The sequence below is a fragment of the Erpetoichthys calabaricus genome, chromosome 12 (assembly GCF_900747795.2).
Source record: "Erpetoichthys calabaricus chromosome 12, fErpCal1.3, whole genome shotgun sequence".
Lineage (NCBI taxonomy): Eukaryota > Metazoa > Chordata > Cladistia > Polypteriformes > Polypteridae > Erpetoichthys > Erpetoichthys calabaricus.
Window position 1 is genome coordinate 34,860,760 of NC_041405.2, and position 24,860 is coordinate 34,885,619.

Below are 24,860 nucleotides of genomic sequence, written 5' to 3' on the forward strand. Positions count from 1 at the left end.
TATCAGCAGCTTACCGCATATGGGGATTGAATTCTTCAAAACCTAGAAGCCTTATTGCATGTTTTGACAAATTACAATCTAAATTAAATTTGATGTCACTTCTCAGACTGAAACAAGAAATTTGAAAATAACCACATTCTTATTTTTCCTGATTTCTAACCTTTCACAGTTGCTAAATGTGCTGCATTTTACAGCATTAAACAGTGCTTAGGCAAAGCTGAAATCAGATACAGCCTCTTGTATCCTGCTAAACTGAGAGTGGATATTCAAGGCAAAGTTATACACTTTTAGTTCTCTGGATGAAGCAGAAAAAGAACTAAGAAAATTGATCCCGACACTGTTTGAAATATGATCATGAGTTGCATCGTGTCCTGGCAAGGCAAATAAGATTATACCTTCAGTTTGGTCCATTGATAATGAGACTTTTGCTGTAATTATACATTATTATATTATATTAATGTATATTATATTAATTATATTTTCTTCTCGGTTATTTTTAATAATTCTTTAATTCTTTGCATTTATATAGCGTTTTTCTCACTACTCAAAGCGCTCAGCAATTGCAGGTTAAGGGCCTTGCTCAAAGGCCCAACAGAGCAGAGTCCCTATTGGCATTTATGGGATTCGAACCGGCAACCTTCCGATTGCCAGTGCAGATCCCTAGCCTCAGAACCACCACTTTTTTTTCCCCCAAAAGCGGACTGTTTAACATCATACCCTTGGCTTATTGTATTAGGATCATACATTATCTGCTTCTCCATGGGTACTGTTTAACATCATTCCCTGGGTTTATTCTTTCGGACTGTTTAACATTATATTCTAGGTTTATAGTATTTGGACTGCATTGCCAATATACATCTTTATCTTAATCCTTCTACACTGCTGCTGGGGGGCTTGTTGTGTTTTGAAAGTGCTCTGTCTCTAGGTATGTCAGAGGCCTGGAACTTCGTGAAGTGTTATGTAGCCTCACATGGGGAAGCAAATTTGGGGGGGTGGGGGGTGTATGTGTGGGTTGGATTGGTGCTGAGGTGGGAGAGAAAGAGAGCAACTTATCTCTAATCTATCCTCTTTACACCCACAACTGTAAATGCCAACACAACAATAGGCATCATAGCAGTAAGTCCTGCTAAAACTGGAAATTAAGGTGAAAGCTATCTTATGTAATAATGTACTACCTTAATTTAAGAGTACTTAAAGTACTTATAAATTACTTAGATACTTCATTAATCCCAAGGTGAAATTACTTCTATCTATCTATCTACAAAATGTCAACAAAAGTTCAGAAGTAATGTGTCTCTATGACCAAACAGTGAACTTTGTGAGCTGGAATGTCAAAGGTCTCAATCATAAATTAAAATGAAAAAATATTCTCTCACCTAACAGGTCTAAATGCCAAGATAGTGTTTTTACAGAAGACTCACTTATTAAGGAATGATCAGTTTCGGCTGAAAAGAGATTGAACTGGTCAAATATTCCACTCCAGCTATACAAAGAAAACTAGGATTGGGAATCTTAATACATGGAACAATTTCACTGGTGGTATCAGATGTAATATCTGATTCTGAAAGGCAATTAGTGATCATTATGGGTAATGTACTTAACTGTAAAGTGACTTTGGTATCTACGCCCCCAATGTAGATGATAGAGACTTCATCCAAAGCGTACTTGCATCCATTCCTAATGTGAACACTCATAAAATTATAATAGCCAGACTTTAACTGTGCTTTAAATCCAAACCTGGATAGGTCTTCAGCCACAAGGGCGATAAAATATAAACTGCAAAAACAATTACACAGTTTGTAATTGATCATAACTTATAGAAGACCCTTGGAGATTTCTAAATCTTCTTACCAGTACATCATTGTTACTCAAGAATTGATTGTTATCTATAAAGAAATCATTTTTTGACCATGATCAAATATTGCAAGTAAGACACTATTGTTATCTCTAACCATGCCCCTCTGATCATGTAGCTCAAATCATTTTGCCCCACATACTTATCTCGTAGTGATGAGAATTTTTATCCAAGCAAATTTGATTTTTTTTTTTTTTTTTTTTGAGACAAATACATCCTCAGGTTTCTGCAAGAATACTCTGGGAAACTCTGAAGGTATTTTAAAAAGGCCAGAGTATTTCATATTTGTCCAACAAAAATAAATCGTAAACCAAGAAGACATCAGAGTTAATCAGTAAAATTACCAGAATAGATTAAGAACATGCCAGGTTTCCAAATTAGGCACTTTATAGGAAAAAGACAGGCTTTGCAATCAGAACTCAACCTCTTGACAACAAAAGAAACTGAACAATTCATTTTTAAATCACGACATCATTACTATGAACACGGACAGAAGGCTAATAAGATCTTAGCTCAACAAATCCATAAGCTGGAAATTTGCAATGCAATATCAGTAATTACCAACACACACAGAGACAAAATCGGTGACCATAAAAATATAATGCACACATTTAGAGACTACTATAAATCCGTATATTCTACTCAGTTGAAAGACAACATACAATCGAATATGTTTTTCAATGCATCACAGATACCACAACTAGATACTCTCAGTGCAGAGGAATTGAATAAACCTCTGACACTCTCAGAATTACTGGACGCTATAAACTTACTTCAGAGTGGGAAAGCAGCAGATCCTGATGCCTACCGTGCCTAAATTTTCTAAATAATTTTCAATTAAGTTAGCTCCCCTTTTATTAGCAACATTTATAGAAGCCAGAGACAAAATTCTACCTCAAACTTTTCGCCAAGCATTAATTACCTAAGAAAAATAAGGACTTATTACAATGTGCATCATACAAAGCAATCTCACTTCTGAATAATGATGTTAAGATACTCTCCAAAGTTCAAGCTAGAAGGACTGAGAAAGTGCTTCCTTTGATATCACAAGACCAAACCAGATTCATTAAAGGCAGACACTTAGCTTCCAATCTTCGACGCCTGTTTAATGTAATGTATTCACCCACAAAGTCTAACACTCTGGAGATATGTCTGGATGCAGAAAAAAAACATTGAATATGTCTGAATGGGACTACTTATTCACTACATTTCACAAATATGGATTTGGCCTGAACACAGAGCATACAATTATTCAACTTAAAATCTGTTATCAAGCACATCTATCTCATTTAAAATTGTCCAAAATGTTCTCATTGCAAGATCCAACCTGTGAATGTTGCAATCAAGCTTCAGCCTCATTGGGGCATACTTTTTAGACGTGCACCAAATTAACATCATTCTGGAGCAACATTTTTAAATGCCTTTCAGACAGTCTTGGTGTCACAATCACTCCTAATCCATTAACAATTGTGTTTGGTGTACTGCCAGATGGGTTTAAAGTAGATAAGAACAAATAAAAATAAGAACAAATAAAATATAATTGCCTTTACTTCAATACTAGCATGTAGACTTATCTTGCTCAAATGAAAGAATCCTAGCCCATCTGTTTTAATTTAGTGGGTAACTGACATATACTATTTGAAACTGGAGAAAATCAAATTCTCACTTAGTGGATCTGTTCAAAACATTTTTAATACTAGAATTACCAGAGCCTACGAGAAAACTCGTAAGTCTGGCCCACCTTAAATCCGTTCGCACCTCTCCGTCAGTGTCTTTTGTCCTGTAAATATGCCGATTAAGACAAGCAGCCGGCTATTCCATCCCTCCACTGTCGCAGAAAGTTCACAAAATTCTCCCAGCTCATGCCTTGTTTGATTATCTGGGTGTGAGTGAACTGCTGGAGTTTTAGAGTGGAAATAATAGATCGTTATTTGGAACACATGCATTTCATGTGTGTTCCGTTTCTACAGTAATCTGTGTAAACACATTGTTAAAACAGAAACCTTTTACATTTTAGTAATAAATGTTACAAAATGTAGGCATGAACTATAGAATGTGTGAAGCCTGTAGTCCAAAGATCAAATAAACACTTTCATAAAAGGTTCAAGGATGATACAACAGCTTCCGTGGCGTAGCGGAAAGATTTGCCGACTTATAATCAAGAGTTCCCTCTATTCGATCCTGACTGTCTTCTGTATTTGCTGTTTACAGTAGTGAGCTGCTCTTATTGTTAATATTATACTGTACACACATACATTTGGTTTGCGTCTGTAACAGACCATGTACATTTATAGTACTGTACTTGTAAAAGTTATTTTTTTCACTTTTATTCTCTCAGTCACGATCACCATACATACACAGCCCTTGGGATCTGATGCTGTTAGTTTTTATTTGAAACTGGGAATAACTGTGGATGTGAGTAGTGTTTTGAGGCAATGGAACTGGACATTCTCTGATCTGGAGAGTTAAAAGCTGACACACAAACGCTGCTGAATCTGCCTTCTTCGTATCTGTGCATGTGTTCCAAATAACGATCTATTATTTCCACTCTAAAACCAGCAGGGCTTTGTAGAATATGTGTGCTATTGTGTAATATAAACCTCTCCATGCAAATCATCAAGTGGCTTATCAATTCACCAACCAAAAAATATCATGCTGAAGAATTTTTCATTTCTCCTTACAAGAGTTTGGTCTGACTATCAACCAAACAACTTAAAAAGGTCCTAAGTGAAGAAGCCCCAACTGCTGTGGTATTAGACCATTAACAGTTCTTCTTGGAGCATGCTTTACATGTTACAGTCAAATGGGCTGCATATCTGTTATTTAATTAAAAAACTGATACACAACAATATTAAAGCAGCATTAATTAGCAGAGTGATTTAGTAAACAAAAACGTTGTTTGCAGTCAAGTTGTAGAGGAGAATTTTTGCCATTTTTCTTACCATTAAGGCTGCAATTCCTACAAATACAGCCAGGACAAGTGTGCCTTTAGACTGAAAGAAATCAGCGATTGCAATGGGACAGGGCTGAAAGACAAAGAATACAGCACTTAACTTCCATATAAAGACATCCATAAGCTCTAAATTCTCTTGTTCCTAAAGAAAATAGTACATTTTCTAATAGTTTATGATAGTATCATACAGTTCACTGGTAATCTAACATTTTGCTGCTGATGTATTATTTGGGTTTGTTACCCTTATGCCATTCATTGATGAATTTCTTCAAAATGTTATATGTATGGGCGGCATGGTGGTGCTGCTGCCTCACAGTAAGGAGACCAGGGTTCGCATCCCAGGTCCTCCCGGTGTGGATTTTACATATTCTCCCCGTGCCTGAATGGGTTTCCTCTGAGTGCTCCTGTATCCTCCCACTGTCCAAAGACTTGCAGATTAGGTGAATTGGCAATGATTAATTGGCCCTAATATATGTGTGTGTGTGTGTGTGTGTGTGTGTTCACCCTGTAATGGGCTGGCTCTTTGTCTGAGGTTTGTTCCTGCCTTGTGCTCTGTGCTAGTTGGAATTGACTCCAGCATTCCCCGTGACCCTGGTCTGGATTAATCAGGTTAGAAAATTACATGTTATATTTATTCTATGCACTGAAAAGTGTTAAGAATGAATTGTTCCATTAGCTTAACTCATGTTTTGACCGCTTTTAAAATATTGTAATAGGATCATCAAGAGTGGAGCAGAAGGCTAGCTAACCAAGTATACATTTATAACTTGAGATTTAGACACATACTGTATGTTTATTTATATAAGCATAACATGAAGTACCTATGCAGTAAGCTCAAAGATCCATATTTCATAAGGGACCTTAGTACATTAATTTTTATAAAAATATTTTTCAGAGATGTATAAAAAGCATTCTCAGATCTTGTGCTGAGGCAGAATCAGAATCAGGTTTATTGGCCAAGTATGCATGCATACAAGGAGTTTGACACCGGTTTTAATGACTTTCCAATTCTATGTCACATAATTGACATATACACAACATTTAATCACACACCTCAGATTTAAAAAAAAAAAAAAAAAAAAGAAACACAAGACAGAGAATATATATATATAACAATATGTGAACAGTATTGCAAGACCCTGAGGGAACTGGAGGGATGAATAAAACCATTTGTGAGCCTGATGGCCTATGGGCCAAAAAAAAAAAAATATTCTTATGTTTTGGCATATATTAATCCATAATGCCTGGCTGACGGAAAAAGTTCAGAAAGGTCGTGGCCTGTAATGATTTTTCTTAGCCCGATTTATGACTGGAATAATACAGGTCCTGTAAGGTGGGCAGACTGGCAAAAATTGCATTTTCAGCAGACTTGACTATTCGATGTAGCCTGTGTTTGTCATGTTTTGTCACTAATCCAAACAACACTGTTATGGATGAGCTGAGAACAGACGCAATGACTGCTGTGTAAAACTGAATCAGCAACTCCTGTGGAAGGTTGAACTTCCTGAGCCGTTGCAGGAAGTACATTCGCTGTTGATCCTACATTGGTCTCCCATTTCAAGTCCCAGGAGATTATAGATCGCAGAAATGTGTACGTTTTCAGAACTTTGACAGCAGTATTAAGTATGGAGAGGAGGGATAATATTGTAGGACCTCTCCTAAAATCCACTGTCAACTCCACAGTTTTGAGTATTTAGCTCCAGATTGTTCTGACTACACCAAAGGGCCAGCTGCTTAACCTCCCATCTGTATGCAGACTCATCAACATTCCTGATGAGCTCAATGATAGGTGACAGAGGGGTCCTTAGAGGTGCAGTCATTAGTGTCGAGAGAGAGACTAAGAGAGGAGAGCACACATCCCTGTGGTGTGCCCATGACTAGATGCGAATTTCCCCAGTTTCACCCAGTGTTTCTTACTGGCATGGAAATTGGTGATCCATTGACAGGTGGAGGCAAGGATGGAAAGCTGGGTGAGTTTTGAGTGGCGGAGTTCTGGGATTATTGTGTTGAATGCAGAGCTGAAGTCCACAAACAGAAGCTTTGTATATGTCCCTGGGTCGTCAAGATGTTGCAGGATGTAGTTCAGACCCATGTTAACTTCATCATCCACTGACCGGTTCTCTCAGTAAGCAAACTGAAGGGGGTCCAAAAAGGGAACTATGATGTCCTTCATGTAAGCCAACACCAGTCTCTCAAAGGTCTTGACCACAGATGATGTCAGAGCAACAGGCTTGGAGTCAATACGAGTAAAGACAGAGGCCAGTTGATCAGCACAGATTTTTAAGCAGGAGGGTGAGACCCCATCCAGACCTGTTCCTTTCTTGGTGTGTTGTCCTTTGAAGAGCCAACACACATCCTCTTCAGAGATATTTGATGCAGGTTGAATGTGTGGAGAGGGGGAGTTGTATAAATCTAAGAGGGCTGGAGATAATGTCCATTGTATTCTGGGGCTTATCAAACCTGCAGTAAAAAGCGTTCATCAGCCAGCGATTTGTGATTTACTGCAATATGGGGGTGGGTTCCTGTAATTTGTAATATTTTGTAGCCCTTTCCACACTGATACAGGGTCATTGGCTAAAAAACTGTTTTTTTAGTGTGACTCTTTTTGGCCAATTTGATTTCTTCTGAAAGTGTGTTCCTCATCAACTGCTTTGTTATAACAAATAAAATGCAAGTATCCTACTATAAGGTCACGAATATGTCAAACATGACACTATATAATTGCAGCTGTTTTCTACATATACTTAAGCATCATGACTCTTCATAGCAAATGTTTTGAAGGCATACTTACAGTGTACAATTGAAAAGCACCTATTGGTGGGCAAGTCTCTTTCACAAGTACATCCAAAGATCCAAGTAAACCACAACAATTAAGCTAAAAGAAAAAAAAAAGAACAAATATGATTATATCCATTAACCCTTCTTTAAAAATGCTGATACACGAGAACATGGCTTTTTTTGTATTCCGGTAGAGAAAAGCCAAGCAAAATGACACCTTTTATTGGCTAACTAGAAAGATTACAATATGCAAGCTTTCGAGGCAACTCAGGCCCCTTCTTCAGGCAAGATGTATTCCGGACAACTTATCAATAACCACCAAAATTAGTAAAATATATTAAATATTAGGTTGAAAAAGTTTCTTGATTACAAAAAAAAAAAATTCTTAAAGAGCATATCTGAAAACTATTTGCTTATTAAAGATGCAAGAATGCTTAGTGAAGGTACAGTGATTGCAATGCTGAAGTTGACATAATTGTGTCTGAAAATTGGCAGATAAAATGATGACGGTGAAGAGGATGAATGAGCAAGCTGTAGTTAAGATGACTAACAAAAATAACATCAGCCTATGCTTTAATGGACAGAAGCAGCAACAAAGAGAAAGGTGAGTTTTGGGACAACTGGTGGAAATTACATCTTGGGTGTCCCTGCAGAAGATGACTATAATGGGTGGCAACTTAAATAGGCAAGCTGGAGCCAGTGCTGATGGCCATGATTAAGTCAATGGGAGCTTTAGCTTTGGTATCAGGAATGTTGATGGTGAGAGGATTCAGGTGGTGGGTAACGTAATGGAAATGGTTATGTTTTAGAAAGAGGAAAATAAATTGGTAAATTATTAATTTAGTGGTGTTAGGGAGTATAACAGATTTATTCTTAAGAAAGGGTCATCCTTTTACTCAGAGACAAGAAGAAAAATAAGAAAAAGCAAGAATCGCCCTACTTCAAAAAGCCAAATAGCCTAATACACCTTTAAATGAATGTAAAGTACATTGTTTCTTGACACAGTATGTATTGTTTACATATATTTTCACCTTAAATGTTACCATACATTTTTAGTCAACAAAAAACTTACAAGTCTGCTGCCATGAGCCAACTGTTTCAATATTTATTTAGTGAACAACACATTTCAAACAGCTAGTCACATAAAATACATGAAGCAGAAATTACTTTTTATAGTGACACTTTACTCAGATTTTCTTTTTGTGTACATTCTCCAGTTTCACACAAGTCCCCGGTATTAGCAATTGCACCACCTGTTTTCTCTACTAATTCATTGCTACTAATGATTCTGCAGCTCATTTACTTGTATTTTCTCATTATCACTTACTCCCTTTGGTGTATGTTTTATGTTTATACCTGATGACTGTATTTTAATCAAATTGCTGCATATTATATTTACTGCTTTCATTAGTGCTGTTGCTGGTTACCATCTCTGGTGGAAGTCAAACGCACCCTTCTGCTAGAAGGGCAGCACATATCCATGGTTGCTGTAGATGGCTCCAGTCCATCAGTTCAATCTGCCCAACATGATGGGCTCAGGGAAACGTATGAGTACTTGGAACAATTTTTACTTGAACCAGCCAAAAAAACTCCATTAATACTATGGAACTCTTTAGTACTCTCAGAAATCAAAAGAAAACAGTGTTCTTCAAAGATTCAGATTTTGGTTTGTATTCTTCTTGTGGTCTGTACTTGACAAACTATTCACGTGATGAAGTTGTGGACCAAGTTTGGTGAGGAACCAGGTCTATAGAAAGAGTATCCCTGTTTTATCTAAGCACACTTTCTCCTCAGTCATGATAACAGCCATTAAACCATTGCTGCACAGTACATATTGTTCATATTAGAAACTAGATAATACTTAAAGAAACAAGTAAATAATGAAGTTATAAGATGCAAGATAGTGTAACCTTACACCAATGCCATTATTGATATGTTGCATCAATTACTGGTTCAAATTATTCTTTTCTTTGCAGTGTATCATTCTCTGTTCTTGATGTGGACTCGTTTCCATACTGTCTTTCGGTTGTTTCTATTTTTACCGCATTCACAAATTTCAATTTAATTAATATATTATCTTGTTTTCTTTGCTTAATGCCTTGATATGCTACATTTCCTTTATGGCATTAAATTATCAACTCACCCCATTTTGCAAAATCCTTAAAGTCACCACTAGGCTGGGATCTTTTTCATGCACATATTTCAAATAGACAGTTTCATAAAACTTGCTTAGCTGTTCTGCTACCTGAAATGCAAAAATTAGACAAAAGAACTGTTATTTTACTGGGAATGACATCTATGAGCAGTACATGAAATATAACCACAGTCTACATCAGGAAACTTTCAGTCAAGACAGATACTGCACTGTATGACAAAGTATCTATAAAGGCATTTCCCTTCACCGCTATAACATATGGATTAACAAGTAATGGAAATAAAATAAACTAATTTTCAAATATTTTAAATTCTCCAATTATGCTTAAAATTAATTTTTATGATATCAACTTTGTCATTTTGTGAAATAATTATAGAAATGATACTGACAGTTCTGCAAGTGTTAAGAATATATAACATTTAAAGAACTGATCTTATCACCTTTATTTTATAAATACATGCAAACACAACAAACTACAAATATGCACTATATGCACAAAAGTATTGGAACACAACTCTATTGAAATCAGGTGTTTCAATCAGACTCATTGCCAAAGGTGTATAAGACCACGTAAAGTCACAGAGTGAGGTAAATGACTGCTAAGGTGCATGGTATATAAAAGTCACCAACGATTCCAAAGCTAAAAAGAGTTCTAAACATCCACTGGCATTAATGTAAGCACAAAAAATATGCGGTGGGACCTTCATGGAATGGGTTACAATGGTAGAGCACCTGCATGCAAGCTTCACATCACCAAGTTCAATGGCAAGCGTTGGATGGAGTGGTATAAAGCACACCGCCACTGGACTGTGCAGCAGTTGAACATGTTCTAGGGCAGGGGTGGGCAAACTACGGCCCACGGGCCACATCCCGGCCCGTTGGTCTTTTTAATCCGGCCCGCCGAAGTTTGGTACAAAATTGCCCAAATCAAATCATATCATAATTATGACTGCATTCATTTGACCTTGTCCTGTAATGCCTGGCGTTCCACCAGGTGGCGCATTAGGCGCAGTGATACATTGACTTGATTTTGCGGAGCCCTGGTTACTCTGTTATTACTCTGCTACTGCTCTGAACCCATCTGCAACAATGAGTGGGCCAAAGAAAAGAAAAGTCGACAGTGACTGCCGAGTGTTTAATAAGGAATGGTCTTCTGCCCTCACCACGCGTTTGCGTACGTAGTTATGCAGCAAGCTAAACACTCCTTCACCAAACACCCAAGGCACTGATGATATTCAGGCATTTAATGAAAGTGGTGTGAAACTATAAAGTAAAAAAGCAACACCTATCAGAATTTGTTAAGTTAATATACATTTTTCTTTAAAAATGCCTTCAAATTTAATACAGACTACTTGTTATTATTTCCTTATGAAATTACATAAATATTACAAAACAGATTCTTTAGCGCAAAGACATCCTGCCGCTTCATATTCAAATGCATAATAATAGGCCTGAACAATCATATACATACAGTGGTGTGAAAAACTATTTGCCCCCTTCCTGATTTTCTTATTCTTTTGCATGTTTTGTCACACAAAATGTTTTCTGATCATCAAACACATTTAACCATTAGTCAAATATAACACAAGGTAAACACAAAATGCAGTTTGTAAATGGTGGTTTTTATTATTTAGGGAGAAAAAAAAATCCAAACCTACACGGCCCTGTGTGAAAAAGTAATTGCCCCCTGAACCTAATAACTGGTTGGGCCACCCTTAGCAGCAATAACTGCAATCAAGCGTTTGCGATAACTTGCAATGAGTCTTTTACAGCGCTCTGGAGGAATTTTGGCCCACTCATCTTTGCAAAATTGTTGTAACTCAGCTTTATTTGAGGGTTTTCTAGCATGAACCGCCTTTTTAAGGTCATGCCATAGCATCTCAATTGGATTCAGGTCAGGACTTTGACTAGGCCACTCCAAAGTCTTCATTTTGTTTTTCTTCAGCCATTCAGAGGTGGATTTGCTGGTGTGTTTTGGGTCATTGTCCTGTTGCAGCACCCAAGATCGCTTCAGCTTGAGTTGACGAACAGATGGCCGGACATTCTCCTTCAGGATTTTTTGGTAGACAGTAGAATTCATGGTTCCATCTATCACAGCAAGCCTTCCAGGTCCTGAAGCAGCAAAACAACCCCAGACCATCACACTACCACCACCATATTTTACTGTTGGTATGATGTTCTTTTTCTGAAATGCTGTGTTCCTTTTACGCCAGATGTAACGGGACATTTGCCTTCCAAAAAGTTCAACTTTTGACTCATCAGTCCACAAGGTATTTTCCCAAAAGTCTTGGCAATCATTGAGATGTTTCTTAGCAAAATTGAGACGAGCCCTAATGTTCTTTTTGCTTAAGAGTGGTTTGCGTCTTGGAAATCTGCCATGCAGGCCGTTTTTGCCCAGTCTCTTTCTTATGGTGGAGTCGTGAACACTGACCTTAATTGAGGCAAGTGAGGCCTGCAGTTCTTTAGACGTTGTCCTGGGGTCTTTTGTGACCTCTCGGATGAGTCGTCTCTGCGCTCTTGGGGTAATTTTGGTTGGCCGGCCACTCCTGGGAAGGTTCACCACTGTTCCATGTTTTTGCCATTTGTGGATAATGGCTCTCACTGTGGTTCGCTGGAGTCCCAAAGCTTTAGAAATGGCTTTATAACCTTTACCAGACTGATAGATCTCAATTACTTCTGTTCTCATTTGTTCCTGAATTTCTTTGGATCTTGGCATGATGTCTAGCTTTTGAGGTGCTTTTGGTCTACTTCTCTGTGTCAGGCAGCTCCTATTTAAGTGATTTCTTGATTGAAACAGGTGTGGCAGTAATCAGGCCTGGGGGTGGCTACGGAAATTGAACTCAGGTGTGATACACCACAGTTAGGTTATTTTTTAACAAGGGGGCATTACTTTTTCACACAGGGCCATGTAGGTTTGGATTTTTTTTCTCCCTAAATAATAAACACCATCATTTAAAAACTGCATTTTGTGTTTAATTGTGTTATATTTGACTAATGGTTAAATGTGTTTGATGATCAGAAACATTTTGTGTGACAAACATGCAAAAGAATAAGAAATCAGGAAGGGGGCAAATAGTTTTTCACACCACTGTACGTATATATTTATGTATACACTAAACATTTGCAAAATAGTAAAAGGAACAACTAGAACTCAAAACAATGAATATACTAATAAAGAAACAAAATACCTACAGATTATGCCTTTACAAGGACAAATAAACAGCGGATGGAAACGGATGTGTGCCACCTGCTTCTCCATGTGCTTCCTGCTTCAAGATGTAGTCTTAATAGCAGTATAAAACAATACCTAATCTTGCCACTAGATTAGGTATCGTGTTCGTGTCCCCCACGAACACATTTTAACAGAGGACAGAACAAATGGACAACTAAATACTTTTTCACTGAAATCCGGCTAAAGGCTGTATGACTTATTTTCCAAGAAACCGTTGCGGTTTTAAAGGAATACAACATCAGCTGTGACTTTTCCACCAAGCATGCTAATTACGCGAACAACCAGTCAACTCAAGAACGGACGGCTACTGTTCAGAGGTTGGCAGCTAGTTTGCAGGCTCAACAAAACACCTTTATCCGACAAACTGCCATCCAAGAATCAAGCATGAAAGCAAGTTATGTGCTGGCATTCAAATTAGCAAAGACCAGCAAGCCTTTCTCCGAAGGGGAGTTTCTCAAAGAGTGCATGGTAGAGACAGCAGGTATCTTGTGTCCTGAGAGTAAGAACAAATTTGAAAAAATTAGCTTATCACGCAGGACAGTGACTCACCGTGTTGAGCTAAATGACGAAGACTTAGCTAGCAAGTTAAACAAAAAAGCGGAGTCATTTACATTATATTCCTTGGCACTGGACGAAAGTAATGACATAAAGGACACCGCTTTGCTTTTAATTTTTATCAGAGGGATTAATGACAATTTTGAGATAACGGAGGAGTTTTTGTCCATGGAATCCCTAAAGGGGAAAACGCGGGGAGAGGACTTGTATGACAGCGTGTCGGGGGTCATAAATAGGAACAAGCTACCTTGGGATACGCTCGCCAATGTTACCACAGATGGATCACCAAATCTGACTGGAAAAAACGTTAGGTTGCTCAAAAGAATCCAGGAGAGGGTGAAGGTAGACAACCCTGAGCAGGAGGTAATTTTCTTACACTGCCTAATCCACCAGGAAGAACTGTGTAAATCCGTATTGCAGCTTGACTACGTAGTGAAGCCAGTTGTAAAACTCGTTAACTTTATTCGAGCGAGGGGACTTCAGCATCGTCAGTTTATTAAGTTTCTTGAAGAAATTGACGCTGATCGCCTGGGGCCTCATGTATAACGCCGTGCGTAGAACTCACACTATAACATGGCGTAAGCACAAAAGCGGGAATGTGCGTACGCACAGAAAAATCCAAATACAGGAATCTGTGCGCACGTAAACTTTCACGTTCTTCCAGTACATAAATCCCGATCAGCGTGAAAAGTAACGTATGTGCACGCGCCTTCTGTCCCGCCCCAACTCCTCCCCAAATTATGCCTCTTTGAATATGCAAATCGACATAAATAGCCTTCTGTGAAAAGACAATGGGAAAAGCACGGGGGAAAATATAAGAATTTCAGCGATACCAAGTGGAGGCAAAGGAAAAACGTACTATTTGTTGGTTTAAACAGTGATATAATCAACAAAAGGAAGTTGATCGAGTGACATAGCGTGTCGGAAAAGCTCAATTTCACAAAGTCGCACAGTGCTCAAAATAAAAGAAGACGACGTCACATATCAAAGTCGGCGTGAAAAAGCGACTCGTAGCGGACCGCCTGAGTGTCATATGAAAGCTTATTAGGGTACAGAGAAAAAAAATAGGCACACAGTGGGGAAAAAAGCACGAAATGTCAACTTTAATCTCGAAATTTCCACTTTAATCATAGTTTATTTTGTCATTAAAGTAGAACATCATAAACTTCATCTTAAAATTGTTTATTTTACTAGTTTCTCAAGTAGCACGTTAAATGCTTTCTTCTGTATTTGATCTTCTATGTGCTCTGTGTGTGTGAATCACTACGTGCTTCCATTCTTTCTCTTTCTCCGACAGGACACAGAATCTATTGCATTCATGATATTACAGCTCTCTGAATAATTAAAATACTGAGATGTATACGTGATATCTTTTTCATGATGATAGGAATGAAAGCATGTTATTAAACATGGGAACACGGTGGCGCAGTGATTGTTCATATCTCACGCAAGAGGCTTGCTGCGCCATGTGTGACCTTCAATGAAATAATTTATTACAGAAGTACTGTATCTTTCAAACTTACTAACCTCCAATTCCTGTCCTTACTTTTCTTTCTCCAAATACCCAATCGCCACACAATCAGCTCTGTAATAAACGTTAAGCCATCTGTAAGCTTAGAACGCCGATTCTTCTAAACTTTTAAGGAACATTGAAATATCTTCGCAGTATGTGTTTAATTATTCTATCCATCTATCCTTCCAGTGTCGCATCAGCACCAGCAATAATACAGCGCAAGGCAGGAGCTATCCGTGAACTAGCTAGCGCTGCGGCACCGTATCCTCACATGTTTAATTATTAACAATACACATTATTTAAATTAAGTTAAAGTTTTATCTGTATACTATAAGCAACATATTTTGCTGCATTTCATCTTAAAAATGATATCGTCATCATACGCGCTTTATAAAGTGGAGCAGGTTGTGCAATATTATAACTGTAGTGCAAGTTTACAGTGGGGTAATTGTACTTATAAGTGCAAACAGTTCTACAAGGAGCACTTGATGGACTGATTGAGTGCGTTTATAGTTCTTGGGATGAAACTGTTTCTGAAACGCAAGGTCCGTACAGGAAAGACTTTGACGTGTTTTGCCGTGGCTGAGGTAGTGTGTGCTTGAAACTGTATACCGATAATTCTCTTTCCGATCAGTTGCTGCTGTGATTCCCCACTCAGATACAGGAATATAATAAATACTCCGAGTGGTGCAGTGAGAGTAATATGGAAAAAGATGATCTGCTGTGGCAACCCTTAACGGGAGCAGCTGAAAGAGGAAGAAGATGCAGTGAGCTTAACAATGCTAAAGCAGTTATGGTATTTGAATACTATGGCTATTTCCTGGACCATTATATTGCTACAGGTTAATTACAATCAGATGCATTACACTAATAAACAATATGCAGTTAATTTCAGAGTATTTATAAAGCCGTGTCAGGAATGTGGGTCTAAGAAAGAAAGGGTGACCACACAGGAACAGTAGCACTGCTTTGATGCTGGGTGCCACCAGTCTGCAAAACCGAGCGGAGAAATTGCGTACGCCAGGGTATGAGGTACCGTTGAAATGTGCGTGGCTTTACGCCAAGTTCAGGTTTTATACATCGTGATTTGAGCGTGGAAACGTTCATACGCAACATTTCTGTGCGTACACACCGTTTATACATGAGGCCCCAGGACTTGCTTTACCACTCCAATGTCCGCTGGTTAAGTTTGGGGAAAGTATGTTGATGTGGGAGCTCAAACAGGAGATTATCTCATTTTTGGAGTTACTTGAGAAAGCGGACGATTTTCACGAGCTGAGTCAGAGCCTTCAAAACCACGCTAGCTTTATTCTCAAAGCAAATGTCAAACAACTCATTCGCTCATTTCCCCACACTGGCTACGCTGAAAGAGGCCCCTCAACTTGTGAAAAAAATACAGGAAATCACTGGACGACCTGCATGGAGAATTCTGCCATCGGTTCTCTGAGATTGGAAAAATTTACAAGTCACTTCAGCTGGTGTCGTGTCCCTTCACACAGGACCATGAAATGGCGCCACAGGAGTTGCAGTTGGAACTGATTGATCTCCAATGTGACACCGTCTTAAAGGAGAAGTTCAACTCTCTTAAACTGGATGAGTTTTATGCTTCATTAAGCGCAGCCAAATTTCCAAACATCCAGAAGATGGCACAGAGGATGCTGGTGTTGTTTGGCTCGATGTATGTGTGTGAACAGACTTTTAGTGTGATGAACACCAACAAAGCACCCCACAGATCCCAGTTGAGCAATGAACACCTCAGATCTGTTCTGAGAACTGCCACAACAAAACTAACACCACACTTCGATGCACTGGCAAAAAAGGGTGATCAACAACACTGTTCCCACTAAAAGTGAATGTAAATATTAATACTGTAATGCCTTTATGTTTATGTTTGATATGTATGCATCTAGTGCTGGCCCGGCCCGTCTGTCAAATTTTAATAGTCAATGTGGCCCTGATCCAAAAGGTTTGCCCACCCCTGTTCTAGGGAGTGATGAATCTCACTTCTCTTTGGCCATCAGATGGGCGAGTCTGGGTTTGTTGGATGCCAGGAGAACATTACCTGCCTGACTGCATTGTGCTAACTGTCAAGTTTGGTATAGGAGGGATAATGGTATGGGGATGTTTTTCAGGGTTTGGGCTAGGCCTCTTACTTCCAGTGAAGGGGCAATCTTAATGCTTCAGCATACCAAGACATTATGGACAATGGTATGCTTCTAACTTTGTGGGAACAGTTTTTCAAAGGCCCTTTTCTATTCCAGCATGATTGTGCTCCAGTGCACAAAGCAAGGTCCATAAAGACATGGTTGGATTAGTTTGGTGTGGAAGAACTTCACTGGCCCCCACAGAGCCCTGACCTCAACCCCATTAAACACTTTTGAGATGAACTAGAATGGAGATTGTGAGCCAGGTCTTCTCATCCAACATCAGTGCCAGACCTCATAAATGCTGTACAGAATGAATTGCTACAAATTCCCACAGAAACATTCCAAAATCTTGTGGAAAGCCTTCCAAAAAGAGTGGAAGCTGTTATAGCTGCAAAAAGGGGGACCAACTCCATGTTAAACCCTATGTATCGGAATGCAATGTCATTAAAGTCCCTGTTGGTGTAATGGTCAGGCATCCCAATACTTTTGTGCATATAGTGTATATTGAACAACATTGAAAGGATTTAATCAATAAAATGAATGTATTGTGGATGTCCTCATTCATCAGCACATTTCTCAGCTGGGTCATCTTTCATTTTTGCAAACATACTTCAATAGGGAAGACTGGCATGTGGCCATATATAATGACCCAAAGGCAATTATTTGGACTGATATCTTGATGATTCATACAAATTGAGTTGTTTGTATGCTGATTTACCCTGACTTATGAACAGTTATTATACATCCACAGTTGAGTTAGTTGAATTAAAGATGGCATATGCTATTGGGAATACATTTACTTCATGCTCAGGGACACATGTTAGTAATAGACGGCACAGCACAATCTTTAGCCAGGATAAACATTTGAAAGGTTTTTTTTTATAATTTTAATCTAGTATTAAACATGAAACACCCTTATTTTTAATACTAAATCTAATAAAGGCTCAAACTCTAACTAAGTAATAATGCAGATAAAGTATTTTGTATACAGAGAAGCTAATGCATTACTTCTGACAGCTGCTAGAAGCAGTAACTCATCAGTGGAGAACTACGTGTGGGTTTTCTAGGTTTACTTACCAGTTAGTCCATTATAACATGCAGTATAACACAAAATAAAAAAGAAGAATGCTTTAGAAACTTAACAGTTAGGATTCTTTTGTCAGGCAAGATGAAATCTTCATTGTATTTTTTTTTCTTACTATATTCTTTGGTGTTTTGTTATTTGTGTGTGTGTGTGTGTGTGTGTGTGTGTGTGTGTGTGTGTGCGCGCGTGTGTGTACCTGTTGTACAGTGTTTGTATACAGGTATCAAACGTATAATTCTCAATTTCATATTTCTTTCAAGGAGGTACTAACGTTCTGATGAAGAGGCTCAACTTCCTCAAAACACATTTGTAGATTGTGTATACTACGTTTAAAGGCTGAAATCCCCCTCATTGTGATTCTCACTTGAACATTTACTCCAGAATTTGATTCAATTCAAGATTTCACTTTGCCGTTTTTAAGTTATTTTCACACATTTCATCTAGAGCAGTGTTTTTCATCCAAAAGTGGGCACAAATTGCTGTTGTTGAATGCATTAGTATAGCCGTGGCCAAATGTTTTGAGAGTGACACAAATATTAATTTTCACAAAAGTTTGCTGTTTCAGTGTTGTTAGATCTTTTCTGACAAACTCCAAGCATCAACTATGCAAGAATGGGCTGCTATCAGTCAGGATTTTGCCCAGACGCTGATTGATAGCTTGCCAGGGTGAACTGCAGAGGTCTTGAAAAAGAAGGGCCAACACTGCAAATATTGACTCTGCATAAACTTAATGTAACTGTCAATAAAAGTCTTTGAAACTTATGAAATGCTTGTAATTATACTTCAGTATACCATAGAAACAGATAAATCACAAAAAAATATATGTTTCATAAAATTCAGTGGTACTTTAGTATTTCATGCTGAGGACTAATTTGCTAAAGTCTAAGATACAGCCATCCTGTTAGCTGTTACCTGTTAGCATAATCTACCTTAAAGTATGGAAGATAAAAAATTTATATATTAGCATAAATAGCATATTAGCATAAATAGCCATAAAAGTAATTAACAGCTTCTGAAGCATTAGATTTTGCAAAAATTAGAATGTCAAGCAAATAGTTAAATAAAAAACATTAGCCATATTGCATTATTTTTAAGCTTGAAGCAGAATTACCAATTTGGGAAAGGAAGGACAGAATAGAAAGAGAATGACGCACAGAAACTATCGAGGACAGAAGAAGGGGAAAACATGGACACCTGTGTTCAAGGTAAGGAAGCTGAGGAACGATACCAATGACATAATATAGAAAAATGGTCGTGGTAGGCATGTGAGAAGCCAGCTGGAATAGTGAATCAGCAAAGGCACTGTTACAACGAGGTCAAGATGATGTAATGTATGGAAAGTAAAATTAGTGTATTCATGTATTAGCATAAATAAATATACAGAAATATATAAGCATAAACCTTAGTGTAGATATTACTGCAAGTCACGCCAGCTACGTAAAGAATTAAATAAAGGTACATGCTATATTTTTTTTTAATTAAAGCTCACCTTCAGCCGCTAAATAAAAAATAGCTTGAAGGCCAAGGGAAAGGAAATGATAAGAGTGCCCAAGAATGGAAGAAGAGAACTTCTGCCCAGCCAAGGCCAATAGAAATGAGCAAAACAGAAAGTAAAATTAACAATAGACAGTAGAAATACTGGGGGGCCAGCTGCAGGGGGAAGTCAGGAGATAATAATGGCTCCCATGAGAACTCGAGGTATCGGCTGGGCAGGTGCAGAAGGGAGTCAGAGAAAACAGCAAATGAGCTAGTTTGAGCGAGGTCGGAGTGATAAGAAATGACTGTATAAGTTTTGAGTTCTGAACTGTTCAGGGCTCAGCTCAATTTGGCCGTACAGTGGAACCTCGGTACACGAAAAACTCGGTTTACGACCAAATCGTTCGCCAAACTTTTGCCTCAGTTCACGACCACACACTGGGTATACGAACAAGCCAGTTTCCCTTTCGGTTTGTGCGCGGCAATGATTTCCGCACCTGTTGCATTGTTCTCAGTCAGACGTGCGTGCTTGCACGTGCGTGCGTGCTTTCGCTGTGAACTCTTTGTGCTCTATTTCATTTCCCTTCCGGTTTGTACGCGCCGATTACTGTATTTAAGCACGTGTTCAGCCTCTCCCTGTTCATTGTTCTCAGTCAGACGTGCGTGCTTTACCTGTGAACTCTTTGTGCTCGACGGTATTTCGTGTGCTTTTGCAGTTAACCATGGCTTCTAAGCAAGTGAAGAGTGGTGAGAAGAAAGTGTTGCAATGTTACTTTTCTCTTTTTTTCAAATGTTTATTTTTTTCCATGTACTTAAAACTCATTAAAAAAGAGTGTTTACAGCAATCGATTGGGTTGTAATGCTATCAGCGTGAACGCCAGCAATGTTACTGTCTTGGTTGGCTTTTAAATAAAGTTCGGATTTGTTCAAATGTTCCTTTTTTCCCCCCTGTGCTTAAAACTCATTTAAAAAGAGTGTTTACAGCGATTGGGCTCTAATGTTACTTTCTTGGTTGGCTTTTAAATAAAGTTCGGATTTGTTCAAATGTTCCTTTTTTTCCCCCCTGTGCTTAAAACTCATTAAAAAAAGAGTGTTTACAGCGATCGATCGGGTTGTAATGCGTGAATTCCTGCCGTCCTGCCGAGAGAGAGAGAGAGAGAGAGAGAGCCTGCACGTGCAGCTGAGAGAGAGGCAGGCAGGCAGGCAGACAGGCGGGGGGATTGGGGGGCATGGGGGGAGGCGGGGGGGCGGGAGTGCTCGCATGCAGCTGAGAGAAAGAGAGAGAGCCTGTGTGTGCAGCTGAGAGAGGCAGGCAGGCAGGGGCGGGAGTGCTCGCATGCAGCTGAGAGAAAGAGAGAGAGCCTGCGTGTTTGGGTCACTGTTATTAAATTTTTTTACATTAGTTTTACTATTACACTGTGCATTCTATGGTGTAATTAACTATAATTTGTGCTTAGACATCTTTAAAAAAAAAAAATATATATATATATATATATATATATATACATATACACATACATACAGTTTGTACGGTCTGGAATGGATTAATTGTATTTACATACAATCCTATGGGGGAAATTGCTTCGGTTCACGACCAAATTGGTTTACGACCAGAGGTTTGGAACGAATTATGGTCGTGAACCGAGGTTCCACTGTATTGGGTTGAGTCCGTGTAATTATTATTGTTATTTTATTGCAATAAAACTGTAGACTCTGTTTGCCTATCCTGAGTCTCCTAATAGCCTTCATTTCAGGTAAAAAGCCTTGTGGTGACAATTTTTCGCCACAACAAAAGTTACTGCATTTATTTTACTAAAGACATATATGTAAAACATACAGAAATCCTAATACATTGTTGCTGGATTTGCATTTTAAATCCCAGGTTTTTAGCCAGTAATCTAAAAGCAGGCAGCCGAACAGCAGTGATGCACTGGGGCAACACACATCACCTGCCACATGAAATAAAAGGACTGCAGTGGCAAAAAGTGGCTTTTCCAGGCTGACATCAAAGTGAATTTAAAAGAGGTAGACCTACGTAGTAACCAATAATGGTTGGACTGGAAAGGGACTGAGTGTGAAGAAGTACTGAGCTAAAGAAAGAAAAAAGCAACCAAAAGAAATGTACAGGAGAGCGCAAGTAAACGTTGTTACTGTAGTACAGGTGTCCTCAAGTTTGGTTCTGGAAGGAAGCAGTGGCTGCAAGGTTTTTGTTCTCAACAAATTGCTTAATTAGAAGCCAATCCTTTCTGATAACTTTATTTAGTATTATAGCTTGTTAGTACTTTCGTTTTACCAAACCAAATCATTCTGTTATTTTATATTTCCCTCTTATAAGAATAGCCTCCAAATGATTGTAAACTGAAGCAGATCTGTAATTGTCAGTAGTCAACTGTTTTTAAATTTCATGCCAAATATTCTAAGTCAAATATTTCATGATGAGTCCTCAGAGTTGTAAAAAGAGTTAAGTCCAATTAAGTTTCTTTCTTTCAGTCCTGGAGGATCAATGCCATCTATCCCACTCAACTTCAAAATTTACCTTTTATTTTTCCTTCTCTTATTCTGCATTCAGAAGAATGCAGTAGTGACAGATTTACATTGATATGAAATATAGAAATATTTGTGTTATTGCCATAGTTTTAAATGTTTGACATATTTAACTCATTTTCCTATTAATGCATAATCTTTTCTGTGGAGTTTAATCAACATTGACAATTAATGACCAGTACAGGAGACATTATAGAAACAAAGTCTATAGATTAATTATAGTCAGTATACTCATTAGTAAATAGTGGCCTAAATATCCAGAACACCAGGAAGAGTGGAATAGAAATTGTGGTAAAGATGATGAAATCTGAAATCACAAAACCAAGAAACTAGGAAACAACACCATGGTCACTTAAGAACTTAAGTCCAAATAAAAGTAGAAGTGGGTTAGGACAAAAACCTGCACATACAGAGGGCACTCGTGGAGACAACCACCGAGTTGATGATAAATTGCTGTCTATTTTATTATTTATTATTTATTATTGTAATTTGGCAGAAGATGAACAAATCAAGAAGCAATTAAAAACAGTGAATATATGTTTAAAACTATAAGAAGTAAACACGAAAATAGAACCTTAACATATGGGTTAACTGAAATGAAGTGCAAAAATGTTGTTTAAGCAATAATTGGCTTTAAGTTAGGAAGCTGGTTTAGATCAAAAACGCGTAACCACAGCAGCCCAACAGGACTGAAGTTCTAAATCCCTGCTGTGGTATATGTGTATGCCATGCACAGATACTACTGCAAACATGGAATAGAGCTGGCAGATTGAACAGCACTACTTAAATATAACTTCAATTTATTTAAAAAAAGGTCTTATTCAAAGGAAAAAGATGACATTCATCTGTACAAGAATGGTTGTTTATTTAACCCGCACTAATTTTGTATATTGTATTTTGCAGGTCTGTTTTTGCCTAAAATTAGAGTTAATTGGAAACATTCAGGCCACCTTTATTAAAACATAGCTACATTTGTAAAGGAGAAAATAAAGTAGATGGACTGTGCAAACCTTGACATGATACTGTGATGATTGTGCACTTCTGGGCATTTTCCTGCATGCTGTGATATTAACTTTGCCCTGCCTCTGTCTACCTCCACAATAATTAAACAAGTCCGCCTTTGACCTGCCTGCCTACCTAACCAATCACTGTATTACTGGGTTGCCCGTATTCATCCTGATCTTTGTCAAGACAGTGAGCCATAAAAACAGCTAAGAAAAGGAGCATAAATCCTTACGCAACACATACACACAATTAATATTTTTTAGTTTTTGTAGTCGCTGGTAAGACTGCAAAGATAAGATGCAAGATACTTTTATTGTCACTGTACAATACAATGAAATATCATTTGGAGCAAGCCTATAGTCGGCTTAGATAAAGATATATAGGAGGAGACATTAAACTACAAGAAGCAGTTACTATTAACAGTTCCAAATATGCACAGAGTAAAAGTAAAGGTAAATATGTAACAATAAATAAATAAAAATTAAATGAAGTCCCAGTGAGAATTAGTCAATGTAATGGTGATGAGATCTACATGGGTCACGTGTAAGTGTGTGACTATGTGTGGTTGATGCAGAGGTTCAATCAGTGGTGGTCTTGTTATAGGAAGGGGCAGTAATCGCTGTGCATTTAATATGCTGACTGCTTTGGGGTAAAAGCTGTTCTTCAGCCTGGTAGTGCAGGCATGAAGGGCTCTGAAGCACCTGCAGAGGAGTGAAAATGTTATGGCCATGGTGGGTTGGATCTCTACCTGCTGCAGCAGAAAAACAAAGAACATTTGAAGTGAAGATATCTTCCAGTGATGGTAGCAGACAACCAGTTCTCCAAGCCGTTTGCCCTGTAACTGAACTAGCATTGGTCCAGGGAGGAGGGGATGCTGCTCCTAATGTGTCTGAGGACAAGTCACTTGAAGCACATCATAACAATAGGGATCAGGGCCACCAGGCAATAATTGCTCATGGACCTCACCATTTTCTGTTCTGGAATAGGGACAATTGTAGCGGACTTGAGGCAGTGGCCTGTTCTAGTGAAGTGTTGAACAGGCTGGTGAGCACTGTTGTCATCTGTTTCAGACAATACTTCTGGACCCATCCAGTAACCCCACCAGGGCCAGCTGCTTTATAGAATTAATGTGGCTTTGAGCCCATCTCACTTTATGTGCATTCAGTGCCAGAGTTCATAATAAGGCCTCTTGCTGGATTAGTTTGGTGATAGGTTGGTTGCTGTCCTTGTCAAACTGTGCAAAGAAGTGATTGAAGCATGAAACACTTGTGTCTCGTTTCTAGCACTCAACTGGTGTCCTGCAGTACAAATGTGTCATTATCCCTTGCTGCCACATTGAAAGCTGTGAGAAATGGGAAGCACGACTATGGTGGGATCTTTTGTGACGGTACAGGATGTGACTGAAGGAAGAATTGAAAAATAGTGGTGAAGGATCAGATTGTGCTTTTGTGCCAAAATGAGTAAGCGGTTTAAACTTGTGCATATAGTCATTAGTAGTGGATTGAAAACAAGAGGGCAGTACTAATATCTTCTCCATACGATCAGATGTGGCAAAGTAAATAA

General features: G+C 38.4%; 1 protein-coding gene across 1 annotated transcript in view; it reads right to left on the bottom strand.

Annotated features, from left to right (window-relative positions):
- Nucleotides 1–24,860, bottom strand: part of LOC114662071 (CD9 antigen-like) — a 54,879-nt gene that overhangs the window by 2,564 nt on the left and 27,455 nt on the right. The window contains exons 5-7 of the mRNA XM_028815389.2: nt 9,730–9,831; nt 7,600–7,683; nt 4,798–4,881 (exon numbers count right to left, since the gene is read on the bottom strand). Of these exons, the coding sequence (XP_028671222.1) occupies nt 4,798–4,881; nt 7,600–7,683; nt 9,730–9,831 (270 nt within the window). The remainder of the gene's footprint in view (nt 1–4,797; nt 4,882–7,599; nt 7,684–9,729; nt 9,832–24,860) is intronic.